The sequence below is a fragment of the Ambystoma mexicanum genome, chromosome 12 (genome assembly GCF_040938575.1).
Source record: "Ambystoma mexicanum isolate Mex_15411 chromosome 12, UKY_AmexF1_1, whole genome shotgun sequence".
In the NCBI taxonomy this organism is placed as follows: Eukaryota; Metazoa; Chordata; class Amphibia; order Caudata; family Ambystomatidae; genus Ambystoma; species Ambystoma mexicanum.
The window spans coordinates 644,738,617-644,753,733 of NC_090936.1; the positions used below are offsets into that span (position 1 = coordinate 644,738,617).

Consider the following 15,117-nt stretch of genomic DNA (forward strand, 5'->3'; position numbering starts at 1 on the left):
ATGAGCACAATTTCTCTGGTGATTCACTGTCTGCCCGGGGTCCCCCTCTGCCGGCTCAGACCCACTTTAACACAAACCCTTCATTTGGTCTTCCTCTGCCGGGATCGGACCAAATTTATCTAATTTTCCAAACTTTCTTTACTATATCAAAATCAAAGACTTTCCATTGTTTGTGGGATTTAGCTTGACCCGTCGCAGGACCACTTTGATTCTGAATTCTTTATTCTCTTCTTAATATAACCCTTTAACTTAAACTTCTCAGCTGGATACCTTACAGAGACCTTCGATTGAGCACCCACACAGTGCCGGACCACTCTGTCAAAGGTATTGTATCAAAGTCTCGTCAAAGTTCAAACACTCATCAGCAGTTCAACTTTACTTCAACTTTACTTGCGTCTTTTATCATGCGCATTTTAACAATGTTCATTCCAGCGCTCGCCATGCAGTGTTGCTGCTTGGAACTTTGGCTGCAACACAAACCGGTTATTGTATTGGTCTCCCCAACTCACTGGCTGTGTTGATTTCACTGACGCTGCTTTGTTCTTGGAGCCAAGGATGGTACCACAGCGGCTGCTGCTTCTCCCCGTCTTGATTAGTGACGAAGAGGACCCCCGGGTATCTCCGAGACACAATACAGGATTCTGCAGCCTGGTTTCCTGATCTTTTGATTTCTAGTCTCGGGGACTCTTGAAAGTAACAGTTTCCTGTCAGAAAGGTCAAGGGAACTTCCCTCCTTGCGATGCCCTCCTGGTGTGCCGTCTTTCTTCTCTCATTCAGCTACTGTCTCGCAACTGCTGTTTCCTTGCGTGCTTTGCCTCGCTCACAGTTTGCTTTCATGCTCCGCCTTTCATCCGTTTAGGGAAGCTTAATGGAAGTCAGGTGTGAGTGATGGTCAGTAATTGCCTCACCTCGCCTGACCATTGTATTGGGACACACCAGGTATACTGCTTGGGTGTTACTCTGTTTTCTCCCAGAGCGGACTACCCGTATAAAAGTGTTAGTGTAGGAAAAGGGGTCGGGTTATAGTTCCTACATATCCTATCTGATAGGATGGGGTAAAGGTGTTACAGGGAAGGAGATACAGCATCTGGCCATCCGGCGTCCCACTCCCCGAACACCCTTCAGCCAGGTGATCCTCCCACACTGGCCCACCCCCAGGAACTGGATCCAAAAGCGATGGCCGCCACCTTGATGGCAGATCTCTGGGGACTAGCGGGTGAGATACCTTCTGGTTTCTCACACCAACAGCATCATCAACTTGGACTCCAGCATCCTTCACTTCAACGAATGACATCAGCCTCCACCACGGAAGACAGGTTCATTGAAATCAGAACCCCTACCCTTTTCTGCTCCTGTCGCACAAATGGTATAAACCCAACGCCTAAGAAATAAACTGAAGGGCAGCTCTGTGACTGGGTGTAAGCATCCGCCTACTGGGGTGACCGGCCATGCAGCAGAGAGTGTGACTTTGCCCAAGTCAGATGTTGGAGAACAACCTATAAAGTATAGAGGTATACAGCATATAACATTATACACTCAATTTAGCTGTCTGGCAGCAGCAAAGAACACAAAGCCTGTGGTGAATGATGTTCATCAGGGCCACCCAGGGCCACGTTGTTCATTTTGGTGGAGTCCTTGTTTTCAGTTCCCTCAAGTTACCTCTATCATGAATTCTTTGCTACTGACAGTTTCAATAGCAAAACCACAGCCTATGTGTCTTGATCTAAAATTCTAATCCTATTATAATTGATTGTTTTATGTAGTTTTTGTGACTCGGTTTTGCTTTATATTGCAATTTAACCTAACGAATTCCATATCAACCTTCTGTAATGCGGTTACTACTATGTTTTGCCCTCTTTCCTCCATACTGTATGGGGTGTCCTGCCCTAGGAACGAGACCAGAACCTTTTTTTTTCCTCCCAAAAATAGCATTTTCCCTTTAAATTTACAGGCGCCCCTAGGCAGGGCTACGGACGTGACCAAGGGGACAGGACCACGTTCCCTTTTCCGCACTGACGGCAACGCACCATCTTCCTGCAGGCTCCAGAGAGTTTGTGACTTTTTTCAGCTTTCCCAGCTGCATTTTTTCACTATTTCTAACGGCCTTCTTATGGCCTCCAGTGCCTCACCTGCCCCAGCGCATGTCAGCTCAAGCAGGTTTTAGCAGGATTTCTGCCTGTGATAATTGCTTCCTTGCGTCATAGCCGCGCCCCCTCTGTCTACAGTGCCTAGGAGCGAGTCACCAGTGGGAAGATTGCGTGGCCTTCAACGCCCTTACACCTTGCTCGTTGAAGAACCGGTTAGCGTGCTGGAGGGAGATCTTTGTAGCCTCGCCTCCAGATCACTTCAAGGACTTTGTGCATCGTAGGAGTAAGGCGGGTAAGGTAAGTGCTTCTTTATTTAATAAAGCACCCTGCAAGACAGACTCCTTTCCCGGAAATCCACCAAGCGGGAGGGGTTCTAAGGACCCTGCCACCGGCCAAGATTTTGCAGCTTTTAAAGCTACCGGTCCGGTGACCGAGGGGTCGTTAGGCCCTCACGAGAAGGCGGGCGAGGTGCGACATCGCTCTGCATCTTGGACTCGGTCCGAGGGGCATTCTCGCTCCAACACCGGGCCTAGACCCTGAGCAGCACGCCTACCAGGAAGTCTCCAAAGGGTGTCCTTGGCACTGAGCCACCGCTCGAGGGCCCTTTGGGGTCTGGGGTTGCAGGCCCAGCACCAGACTGTATGTTCGTGTGCATTCCTCATCAAAGTCCCACACCTAAGATGGCGTTGAGTGACAAAACGGCACCTGGTCGTGATGCAGCTCCAAAGGACCATCTAAGCATGGCCCCAAGCAGCGCATCAGAGCAGCCTTCAGCTCCCTGGAGGCCAGACTTTACACCCAGGGTGGAATGGTTGGCCGCCAAGTTGCAGTGGTTAACTACATATCCCATTATGTCTACCATGCTTGGGTACACCCAGACAGGTACAACCCCGCACAGGGCTGCACCTCCATGATAGGCAGCAGCAGGGAGTCCCCATCCACGCCAGACAATCCATGACCGCTCCGATGTGAGGATATGTTTTTAGAGCGCTTCATGGGGCTCTTGAAGTCCCCTCAAATGACTGGCCTCCTTAAATCATTGATTAGGTAGGTGGTTCCTCAACCTCTGCCGGCGCCCACGCAGCAGGAGCCACTGCAGGCCCCTACAAAACCTGTACCCAAACAACGGAAGGGGAACAGCCTCCACAGGTCACATCAGTGCCTACTCTGGCCCCAGATCTAGGAGTGCAGGGGGATACACCTCAGGGGGCTGAGGCAGCGGAGGGGGATAAAGCCACATAGGATGTGGAAGACCTTGAGACCTCAGCATCTATCAAGGCCTTCCATGACCGTATGGAGGGCCTGGCAGAGTTTTTGGGCGTACCTGCCCCCCAGCGGGAGCAACTAGAGAACGGGATGCTGGCAGAGGTGTTGGCGCTCATAGGGCACAGTAGATCAGTCGTACCCCTGCAAAAGGATGTTTTCGGCACTGGCGACAAAATGCTGACTCAAGCCACACTCAGCCCTACCTGTCAATAAGAGGCTAGACACCAAGCACAGAGACAGGTGAAGGGTGAAACCATTCTGCTGTCCTCACATCCCCAGCCTCAGTCATCCATCGTGGCAACATCTATGTATGCAAAGCCTCAAACATCTGGGGCCTCGAGCTCCTCGGCAGCCAACCTGATCAGCAAAGAAGCCAAGCAACTAGAAGCATATGGCAGGAAGGTGTCTGCTAATGCAGGCCTGCACCTTAGCCAGGCTAACACTGATGCAATTTTGGCTGCGGCCAACCAAAGTTTGTGGCGAGAAATAGGCAACTTTCTGCTGGATCTACCAACTCACAAGACCAAGACAAGCAGCTTTCAAGGCTGGGTTAACAGAGGCTAAGGTGGTGGCATAGGATTTGCTAGAGTCCACGGTGGAGCACATTGATACAGCAGCAAGAGGTATAGCTGTGGCAACTGACATGCGGCGTGCTGCATGAATACATATGACTCAATTCTATACAGATGTGCAAGAGAGGATATTAGATCTCCCATTTGAAGGGGCAGAGCTATTCCACTCCTCTACTGATGAGGAGCTAAATAAGAAAAAGGCCAGCTCACAGATCACTAAGTTCCTGGCAATTCTCACAAAGCCAGCTTCTAGGCCGTTTAGTCCTCAGGGCAGGTCAGACCCTCTTTTGAGGGTTTCCAGGAATTACAAGATTGCCGGTCCAGAGTCCAGACAACCAGACAGGTTGCAAATAGGTTATCCGGCTGTCTTGTCGGAAGTTCTCTCCCTTTTTCAGATCAAAGCAGTCGAGCCGGTACCCCGGAAACAGAGGGGCACTGGTTGCTATTCGAGAATTTGTGCCATCCCCTAGAAGAACAAGGCCTGTTCCTCCCCCTAAGAAAATTCAGGATGATCACGCCAGCGCAGATCGCAGACGGTCTCTGCATGGGATATTGGATGTGCTCCCTGTACCTAAAGGGTGCTTACCTGCACGCCCCGATTTGGCAGCCGCACAGAGAGTTTCTGCGGTTCACAATCATGAGGACATCACTTCCAATACCGAGGGCTGCCTTTCGCCCTCAACTCGGCTCTGCAAGTTTTCACAAGAAAAATTAACACTGTAGTGGCGCTGCTGAGAGCAAGGGGCCACCACATCTACCCCTACTTAGACTGGCTCATCAGGAGCTTCTCACAGGAGGTGGCCTAGAACACTTTGAGGAACCTCATGGATCTCCTATAAAAGCTAGGTTTTTCACTACACCATACCAAGTTGGAGTTTGTACGGACGTAGCTCCTGATCTTCCTTGGGCTAGCATGTGACACCATAAGGCAGAGGATTTTTCCTACTCAGGAACGGGTCAAGGCGATCCTCAAAGCTACCGGACACTTGGACAGGCAGACCATGGAATCAACACCTGCTGTTCCTCATAGCGGCACGCATCCTGGCCGTGCCTCACGCCAGTTTGAAAATGAGATGGCTGCAGTTGCATCCGGCAGCAAGCTGGGACCTGGAGAAGGGCTCCCTGACAGACCCAGTGAGCCCTTCTATGCCCCATCATGTCAGGCCAGATCTAGTATGATGAAGGTAACAGGAAAACATCATGGGGGGGGGGGGGCCTTCCACCAGCCGCAGTCAGCGGGAGTCATTATGATGGACTCCTTATTGGAGGGCTGGGGTCCCACTCTGGACAACTTTACGGTCCATGGCCTGTGGTCTCTCCGACAGCAGGAGGAACACACAAAAGTTTTGTAATTGACAGTGATTCACTTAGCCTTAAAAGCATTTCTAACGATCATCAAGAACAAAGTGGTTCTCATCAGGACAGACAATACCACCTCAATGTTTTATCTCAACAAACAGAGATACGAGCTCGACAATTCTGTGCAATCTGACTGTTCAGATCTGGGAGTGAGGCCTGCAGCAGGGCATCCATCTCAATGCTGTCCAACTGCCGGCAGAGGGCAACACAGAGGCAGACAGGCTCAGCAGGCTCCAGACGGACAGCTACGAATGGGAGCTAGGCCTGCACGTCCTAAATTCCCTGTTTAGAGGCTGGGGCCACCCAGAGATGGACCTAGTCACCTCAGAGTGCAATGGCAAATGCAGATAGTTTGCTTCATGGATGGTGAAGAGCAGACTACCATTAGGGGATGTGCTACGAATCTCATGGAGCACCCTGTGGTGTTACGGTTTCTCTCCAATACCGTTGATACAGAGGGTGTTGAGGAAGTTTCAAGACGCGACCCAGTGCTGCATGATTCTGGTGGTACCGGACTGGTCGGCAAGAATCTGCTACTCAGACCTGGTGAGGTTAAGAATACATCAGCCAGTCCCCTTGCACTAGATGGGACTGTATCTTCTCTACCAGCAGGGGGGGAGCAGTTGTTCACCCTCAGCTCGAGTCCCTATCCCTCTCAGCCTAGTACCTGAGCAACTGAAAATGCAGAAGCTAGCACTTTCACAGTCCAACATGGATATCATTCAAATGGCAAAAAAGGAGCCCACTAGACTACAGTACAAAAGAAAGTGGACCAGATTCTGTTTCTGGGCCAAGGATTAGGGAATAGATCTGATGGCCTGCTCTCTCAACCACGTTCTGTCGTTCTCAGCATACCTGGCCAGCACTGAAATGTAAGTAGACACATGTTGCACATATCTAGCAGCCATCGGGGCATACAGGGATACGGAAGAACAATCTTTCTCCTCTGCCAACCCGGTGGTAACGAGACATCTAGAGGGGTTAACTAGACTTTATCCCTCTGTCTGGAGACCTCACCCTGAGTGGGATCTGTGATGCGTGCTGCATTTGTTTTTTTTTGGTTTTTTTTATAAAATCTTTGTTTTTAGTAAAAAAAAAGACCTTTACAAATATTTCGCTCTTAAGTTACATTCACAAATAAGTTACGTGGTTTAGTTACGGGAAACAAAACATAAAAACATTTAAACATCAAAACATAACATGAGAATAAAATCAACAAAACCGTAACACTAGTGCACAAGGCGTTCGAACCCATGGCTACTACCGAAATCAAGTGGGTCACTCTAAAGACGGCTCTTTTAGTAGGTTTGACATCAGCTAGATGCATTTGCAAGATCCAGAGTCTGGTGGAGCCATATACAGTCTTCCAAAAGGGCAATGGGGTCATGAGAACACTCCCGAAATGTCTACCAAATGGAGTCTCGTCATTTCACATCAATGAGGATATCGTCCTCCCAACCTTCTTTCCGGACCCCAAGTCAGAGGCGGAGAAAGCGTTGTACTGCCTAGACGTCAGGAGAAATTTGAGTTCTACCTAGTCAAGGCGAAGTAGTTCAGGAAGTCGGACGCCCTTCTAGTCACGTTCAGCTGTTTGACTCCCGGAGTGCAAGCCTCTAAGGTGTCCGTAGCGCGATGGATGGTGGTTCTAAATTGCAGAAGAAGTCATGTATTCAAAATATGCATGCTCACACGGTAAGGGCTAAAGCAGCAACTGTGGCATTCCAGAAACATGTGACATGCCAGGTAATTAGTAAGGCAGCCACATGGGCCTCGCTGTTGGCTTTTTGCAAGCACTTTTGTCTAGAGCTGTCTTCAAAAATGAGTTTGCTAAGTGATCAACGACACTCCTCTCTGTGGGCTTTACCGCTTGCATTCGCCCATACAGTACGGAGGAAATGGGATGGGACATAGGAGTAAGTAAAAGTTATGGTAGTGACTAACGTACTCCTAGTCCATACTCCCCTTTCTTCCATACAACCCTCCATTCTCCCCCCAGTATAATTAGGCCAGCTAGTCTAGCCGTCTGGCTTTTACAAGGCGACGGAGGCCAGGCACCGGAGGGTGGGGCTATGTGGGTGTGGGCACACCAGTAGATGTGCCTACCAACGCGTGTAAATTTAAAGGGAAATCTGGTCCCGTCCCTAGTGAGGGACGCTCATACAGTATGGAGGAAAGGGGATTATGCACTAGGAGCACATTAGTCACTACAGTGAGTAACTTTTAATTTAATTACTATAACATCTAAAGCAGTTTCTAATTTGTTGAGTGATTGTTGACTGTGATCAGGCTGCACTTCATTGTTAAACTCCACTGACCTGAATGGACATAAATCATATATGTAAGGGCTGAATTTGGCATATTTTTGTTCACCACCGAGTTACGCTGCCTTGCAAAAACACTAATCTGTACTAAAAAATGTTCTGAAATATAAATGCACACTGGATAGAAACCTCACCACAGAGCTGACACTCATGCACAAATGAAAGTAACAAGAACATGATCAGTCGTTTCCATCCATTCCAAGATGGCACACGTGAACATACTGTATTAGCTAATGTGTGTTGGCCCAAAGAATGACACTGCATTAAGGAAAAACTGTTTGTTTTTGGATTGGGAGCCTTTTTATTATTTACTTTTAAGCAGACTAATGCAGCATAGAAGTGGAAAAGCAATTTAAGTACTACGCAACATAGACACAAAGCTGTTACAAGCAGCATTAGACAAGTATTTCCCCAACTTATACTGTTGCACTAATCTCCACAAAACATCCTACACTCTTAACGGTTGTCACCATGATGTTGGATGAGAACTAAGGCGTTCTTAAACCAGACCTAAAAAGTGGTGAAATATGTGCACAGGTGTATGATGTTTTCACTGCTTCTTGGTAAATGCGAAATCGCATGGACATAGTTGCAAGTCGCAAAATCTCAGTTGACTGCCTAGCTTAAACAGTTAGCAGAATGTGCAACTGATAAAAAATATATAGTGAAACAATCCTGAAAATGTTTGCACCAGAGTTCACTTCTTAGAAACTCTTAATAAGCTATTCGACCTGCTGTTGACGGAATATACTTTTTACAGAGCTTTTTACAGAGCTTTTTAAATATAACATAGCAAAAGTTGACCGTGTTCCTGTCGTATAAGAGTTACAAAATGCCAGGCATTCAGTGGTGCTATTTTAGTTGTAAATTCTTTATAACATGTGTACAAATGTTTTCATAGCTACCAGGGTTCAACATAGCTGTTTCCTAACTATGCATATTTGTAAATGCCATAGTATAGTCCCATTACACATTTGGCAAACAAGTTATTTTGGAATCGATTCCTAATCTTTTTTATGTTTACTTAAATTCCAGATGTAACACCATTAAAAAAACGAAGATATTATCATTTGCTGGATTCTATGTATTCTGAAACCTCCACTCCCACAGCTTCTCCATATGCTACTCCTACTCATGCCGATAGCTCTACCACAAATCTAGCATTGTTTGCTACTCCTCCCCGAATACAAACTGAAGATGAAACTTGCCGCAGTAGTTACAAACATGTGTATTCACCAGTCACCCCTGTGACTCCCTGTATACATGGCAATATCATGCACTTTGAGGTAGGATTCACAAACTTTAAATTATTGTTAAGAATCTCATAAAAAATAAATTGCTGTCTGCTTGAATGCGCGCCTTACTTCAAAATCCTCCCACCACAACATACTGCCTTTGTTTTCCCTTGTTACATTGACATTTTCTTATTGTGTATTATTCTTTGAAATGTAAGCTTTGCATGCACTTTTATTTCAAATATTGAAAATTTACTTGTTATTTAACTCGCTATCAAGAACTGATTTCCACAATTATTGTCTGCGGTTTCAACAATACTGGAACAGTATTGAAGTTTTGGAGTTCCATTGAGCTTTTGGCTTTTGACATTCCCCTCTAAACGACTCCCCTATAAGATCTCGTAGCACCTTACACTGCACACACAAAACCCCCACAGGCCTTCATAGAAAGCAGATTGGCACGCAGGAACCGGGCACTTCTGACCTACACCCATGAACACCACAGCTTTGCGCCTGCTTCTCCTACAGTCCCACTACTGACCCATCCCCTTTTTCATACAGAGCCATTGGCAGCAAGGCCGCCAATAGTGACAGAATGGCACTGATCAAGACCATTTAGATTACCTTGCATCACATACTGCACTGAAATGGAAATACTTTAGTCCTCAGAAGCTATACCCTAAATTAGATATACCGTACCTTACTTGGTCAGGATTCACACAGCATACCTGTATCCTAAATTGCACATGCTGCATGTTACATGGTCGGGCATTAGATAGCAGAGCTATCTGCCAAATTACATGAAGACTAAAGGATAAGACCTTGAACTGGAATAGGCCTTGTGTTGTTGAAAAGGCAATGTTATGCCTGTCAGTTGGATTAAAGGGGCTCTGCCAGTAACCGTTTTTCAAGTCTAGCATTGATGTATACTTGGCCGACCCCAGGTTTTCGATCACATCGTCAATCCTTGGCATAGGGTACGTATCAAATATTGAGATTGAGTTTTATTTTCGAAAAGTCCCTACAGAAATAGAAGGACTCAATGATATTCGCCTTTAGCATTTCCTCTCTCTGTCTCAGTGATTATTTCTAGAGCTTCAGGGATCCAATGAGGCTTTAAATTAATGGTCTTTCCATACTCCGGTTCAAATGCAGTGGAAGAAATCAGCAACTGTGTCTGGTTGCTCTCAAAATACCTTGGGGAACTGAGCCAGTAGTTCGCTAATGTCAGTCTGTTGGGAAGGTTGGGGAAACTAATGTGTTTCTATGATCAGAGTCAGTGAGGAGGGCAGCCATAGTAACAGTGGTATCTATGCCATGATCTATCTTCCACTCTTTGAGCAGGTTGACATGATAGACTTGTTTTTTCTGATGGCTATCAGGTTAGGAGACAAGGTAATTCAACGGGCCCTTTGTTTCCAACACTTCATAGGGACCCTACCGCTTGGAAATCATCTAATTCTCAGAACTAAGGTGGACTCTCCAACTGAAAAGGACCGAGTTACAGCGTGTCTATTGTAGACAGCTTACTGATGTTCTTGAGCTTGTCCCACGTTTTCTTTTACAATTTCTCTCACTGCTGTCATATGGGTTCTCAGTTCCTGTGTGGTTTGTGAAATTGGTAGAAGGGATTCCTCTCTTTCTTCCTAAGTCTCTTTTAGCATGTCTAAAACATGCCGGGGTTCCCTCCCGTATTCAAATGGGGACTATCCCAGGGAACCTTGTGGGTTTTTCCAGACTGCAAACAATGCCCAAGGTATCATAATATCCCATTTTGTCCTGTCTGTTTCCACCAGCTTCTATAGTATTCTTATTAATGTCTGGTTGAAACGTTCTACCAAACCATCTGTCTGGGGATGGTAGACGGACGTTCTTAGGGTTTTGAAATTAAGCAATTCTTTTACCTCTTGCATTGAATCGAGACATAAACGGTAGTACCTTGATCTGTAAATATCTCCTTTGGAAATCCTACTCTCAATAGGAAGGGTAATAGGTGTTTTAATATTTTCTGCATAGTATTGTTACGCAGGGGAAAGGCTTCTGCATAGCAATTGGCACAATCCGTGATCACTTGGATAAAGCGGTTTCCCAATTCAAAAGTTTCTAGTGGGCCTATCATGTCCATTGCTATCCTCTAACGGATTTGCGATGATGGTTAGTGGTTGTAATGTGGCTATCGGAAATTGGAATTGCCACAGGACAGATCTCACAGGTCAGAAAAACATTTTTAACATCTGCAAAAACTCCCGGCCAATAGAACATGGGAATTGTCTTACTTTGGGTGTTCCTCACCCCTTGATGAGCTGCTGTCAGATGTGAATGAACTAGCTCCAAAACAGTTTACCTATGTGTTCAGGGAATGACTAGTTGTTTTCAACGTATTCCCTCTGCTGTTATATACCCCCAAGACAACAACCCTTTAAAAAAAAAAGAAGGGTCTTGCTTGGCTTTGTCCAGCGACTTCACTGGTTACCTTGCTAAATGCCTTGTAACGCTAACCTGATACGTTGTGGAAGCTGCTGGATTCCTTGCTGAGTTTCCCGCACCTCTCACCACCCCAACCGCATACAGCATTATAAAACGGTACACTGCTGTGTTCAGGGTAGAAGGAGTTGGGTTAGCAGATATATGTGATGGACTGCTGAATATATGTAGTGCCTGTCTTGAGTTGTGTAATGGACCTTTGTAAGGTAGGCATGGTATCAAACAGTGAAGACAGACACAAGTGATCACAGTTCAAGGGTGTTTATTGGACTTCATTTGGGTTTGAGAAATGCCTATCTAATCCTAAATCTAAAGATGGGAGCAAGCTACAACCATCAAATAATAATAACGCAGTCCTAGTGGAGTCTGGTCAAAATAAAAGGGCCAAAGCCTATTGCCAATCCTTACTTCTAAATACAAATGGTGTGGGAAACAATGTTATACAAAAGAAAGGGGAGGCCACCAGGGGGGCGCACAGGTTATGACAGCCTGATTGCCGTGCTTCCACAAGGCCGGGCCGAAAAGGGACTTGAACCCCCCCCTAAAACACCCCCTCCCCAAGGAAAACAGAGAGCCGGCACCGAGAGGTGATTACCCCTGGCACACCCTGACAAAAGACTGAGAACCTAAGAACGGGGCCTCATTGGCCCGGTGCATTGGAGAGCGGGACTCCAAGTGGTTCACCGAAGCAGCTGACACCAGGCAAAGGCAGTACAAGATAAGACGCAGCACAGCGGGTTCAAGGAGCACCATGTGGGAGGTGGCCAGATTCAGGCCTAACCCTCCCCTCCTACTCCACCACGGAGGGCTATGTGGAGGGGGACAGAGTAGACCCCGAGAGGGGGGGGACCTGAGGCATGGGTCTCTGAGGGTGGCACGAAAGAGGCACTTTGCAATCCAGCGCGGGGCGAGGATCGGCCCAGGCCCTAGGAGGGACCCCCCACAGCACAGAAAAGCAGACCCTGAACAGAAGAGATTGCAGCGGGTGATGGCCCACATGAGAATGTTGTGATCTCGGTCACGAGAAAGGAAGGAGAGGGACAGCGTGCCTCCCAGGGGGGAGAAGGAGACCGGGCAATGAGCTGCCAGCACACAGCATACGGATATCGGAGGAGGTGAGGAGGACAAGGACATGGTGCAGCCTTCCCCACCCCGATACGGCGGGCAGGGGGGTGGAAGCGACCAAGGACAACCTGTCTGGAGGAGCTCGTGCCCACTCACTGCAGAGTGCAGGAACCAGGTCTAAGAGGGCCGGTGGTGTCCATGCAAAGTGGCAGAAAGGCGGCCACAGGGGGACAAGTCTCTGTGACGGCACTCGGTCCCCCCTTCGGCAGGCACTGTGAGAAAATTCCCGGGTCGGAAGAAGACCCTGGGTCTTGAAGAAGAACCCACACCGGTACCCCTCCGTGGCGGGCCCTTCCACCTGCATCCTGCAAGCCTCTGATCACTGACCACCCACCCAATCAGGCTCCTGTTTCCCGTGGCCGGCGCCCGCCCTGGTGATAACGGGTCAGTCCCCACACAGAGAGCTGGGCCAAAGACCTGCAGAAAGGAGTCCTGCAGTTCAGGGCTCCTTCCTCAAAACCGGCTACGGGATCCTACAAAAAGCCGAGCTCCCCCAAACCTCTGAGATGGTGGGAGACAATCACAGAAAGTCACTAACCCACGTATCCGAGCAAACAGTGGTGAAGTACCCCTCCCAACTCTACATATACCGCCCTGTAACAGAAGGGGGAAGAAAGCAATAGCGAAGACACCCACCTGGGAGGTGACACCGCAAACACCCCAATCAGTGGAGCAGAGTGAGGGGAGAGACTTTGGAACCTTAGACCCACTTGGGTGATGTCCCCCGAGATCGCACTCAGGGCGAGTGCCCGCCCAGGGTAAACACTGCAGGACAGCTACAAATCCCGAAACGCGCCCAACAACTGGCCCACCGTGGGGTGATACGCCACCTTGGTGGGAATGGAGACCCTCTCCATCCCCCCGCACAAGCCCATCAGAACCCTGAGGGGACCAAGAGGTACCAAGTAGAGAACAATTACGCAGAGATCAGACCGGAAGCGCGGCAACAGAGTCAGGATTAGTGCAGGGGGCGGCCCCCCACATCGCGCAGCACCCTGATAGCGCCGACGCACAGAGACACGGACCAGCAGCCCAACTTTCGGGAGATGGGGCCGGAGCCCCTAATAAGGAGAACCCCAGTCACAAGGGATAGTCCGGGGCAAACTCACCTGGGAACACCCGACCGCACGGGGACCCCAGACACCACCAGGCGACCCCTTACGAGATGAGGGCCCCCAGGAACTACCACTGTGGCATGTGCCCGCCTTGACAGAAGTCATCACCCACCACACCCTTACCGTGGAGGGTGGGAGCCAACAAAGAAAGACCGAGCCACACTCGAGAGAGGCATTAAAAAAGTCAAATCTGCACCTACTGCGTTCACACTTCCATCGCAATGTCAGTGAACCTTTCGGAACCCAATGAGATGGGACCTAGGCTTTTACACCAGATACGACAGAGCTACATGAGTTGGAAAGAAGCCCTCCAGGAGTTCCGATTTCAAGAAGTGACAAGAGGCCAAGACAACTTGGATCGTGAAAACGAGATGGCCCAGTCCGAGGACCCGACAAAAGCCACCACAACAATCGAAAAGGGCTTTGCCACCGTGTTGCAAGACATAAGGGACATGAGATCGGATATAGCTCAAAAGTTGGAGAAAATGGACCAAAGGGTGGACAAAGTGGAGGACAGGTTGCACCAACTTGAGACTAACCAATCGTCATCCACCATCCTGGAGACACAGATAGATACGAGACTGGCAGCCCTGGAAAGGAGAGACAAGGAAAGGGCCCTGCAAATAGACGAATTTGAGAACAGGGCGAGGAGGAATAACCTCTGGTTCTTTGGCATCCTGAAGGTGTATGAGGAGACAGAGAGGGATATTTGTCAAGTGGTCAGAGACGTGATCCGCCTCCTGTTTGGGAATGAGGCGACCACAGAACCCACGATAGACAGGGCGGGCAGGGCGGGGGGCACCCGTTACATCCTAGTGCGTTTCCACTACTACACCGAAAAAACTAAAATCCTTGGGGAAGCCAAGAAAGCTCACAATATCACGTATAAGAATGCTAGAATATCCATTTTCCAGGGCTTGACCGCTTTCACGCTGGCCAGACAAAGACTGTGCCGTCCCCTGGCCCAATGTCTGCGAGAAAGAGGTACGGTACCGGTGGGGCTACCCATTCTCCCTGTCCTTTGAAAATATTGGCCAGAGATGTCGTCTGGTCACAGAAGCCGACATCATGGGGCAATCCAGGAATATGTGGATACTCCTGATGACCAGAGACAGTCCACTGGGGAGGCATTGGCTGGAACAAGTAGAAATGGAAAAGCCAGGAACAGGAGAAGAATCCTGGGTTCCAGAAAATTTAAGAAATTGAACACTCCCCCACCGTCCTAGGATAAAGGCCAGGGAAGCCCCGAAGGATGACAGAGGTTCTGGACCCGACCGGGGAGGCTGTCCGGCGTTCTGATCTAAGACGCGGCGAGCTCCCCCAGCGAAGTAGCACGTATGGGGGAGCCATTGTGAGAAAGCAGCGTTAATGATGGGGGAAGGGGAGATGGAAGTGGGCTCAACTGGTGAGGAAAGTTTAAAAAGAGGCCCAGCCGTAGCGGGCACAATGGTGGTCCAGTCAAGCACCAGGAATGGTCGAACTTATTGGCTGGGCACCGGGGAAGGGGGGAGGTGGGGACACAGGGAATAAATGTTGTACGGTTGATAGGAAGA

General features: G+C 48.6%; 1 protein-coding gene across 4 annotated transcripts in view; it reads left to right on the forward strand.

Annotated features, from left to right (window-relative positions):
* KMT2E (lysine methyltransferase 2E (inactive)) overlaps positions 1 to 15,117 on the forward strand; it is a 3,564,841-nt gene that overhangs the window by 2,752,798 nt on the left and 796,926 nt on the right. For all 4 annotated transcript variants that reach the window (XM_069629119.1, XM_069629120.1, XM_069629118.1 and 1 more), the window contains one exon: positions 8,641 to 8,891. In XM_069629119.1, coding sequence (XP_069485220.1) covers positions 8,641 to 8,891 — 251 coding nt within the window. The remainder of the gene's footprint in view (positions 1 to 8,640; positions 8,892 to 15,117) is intronic.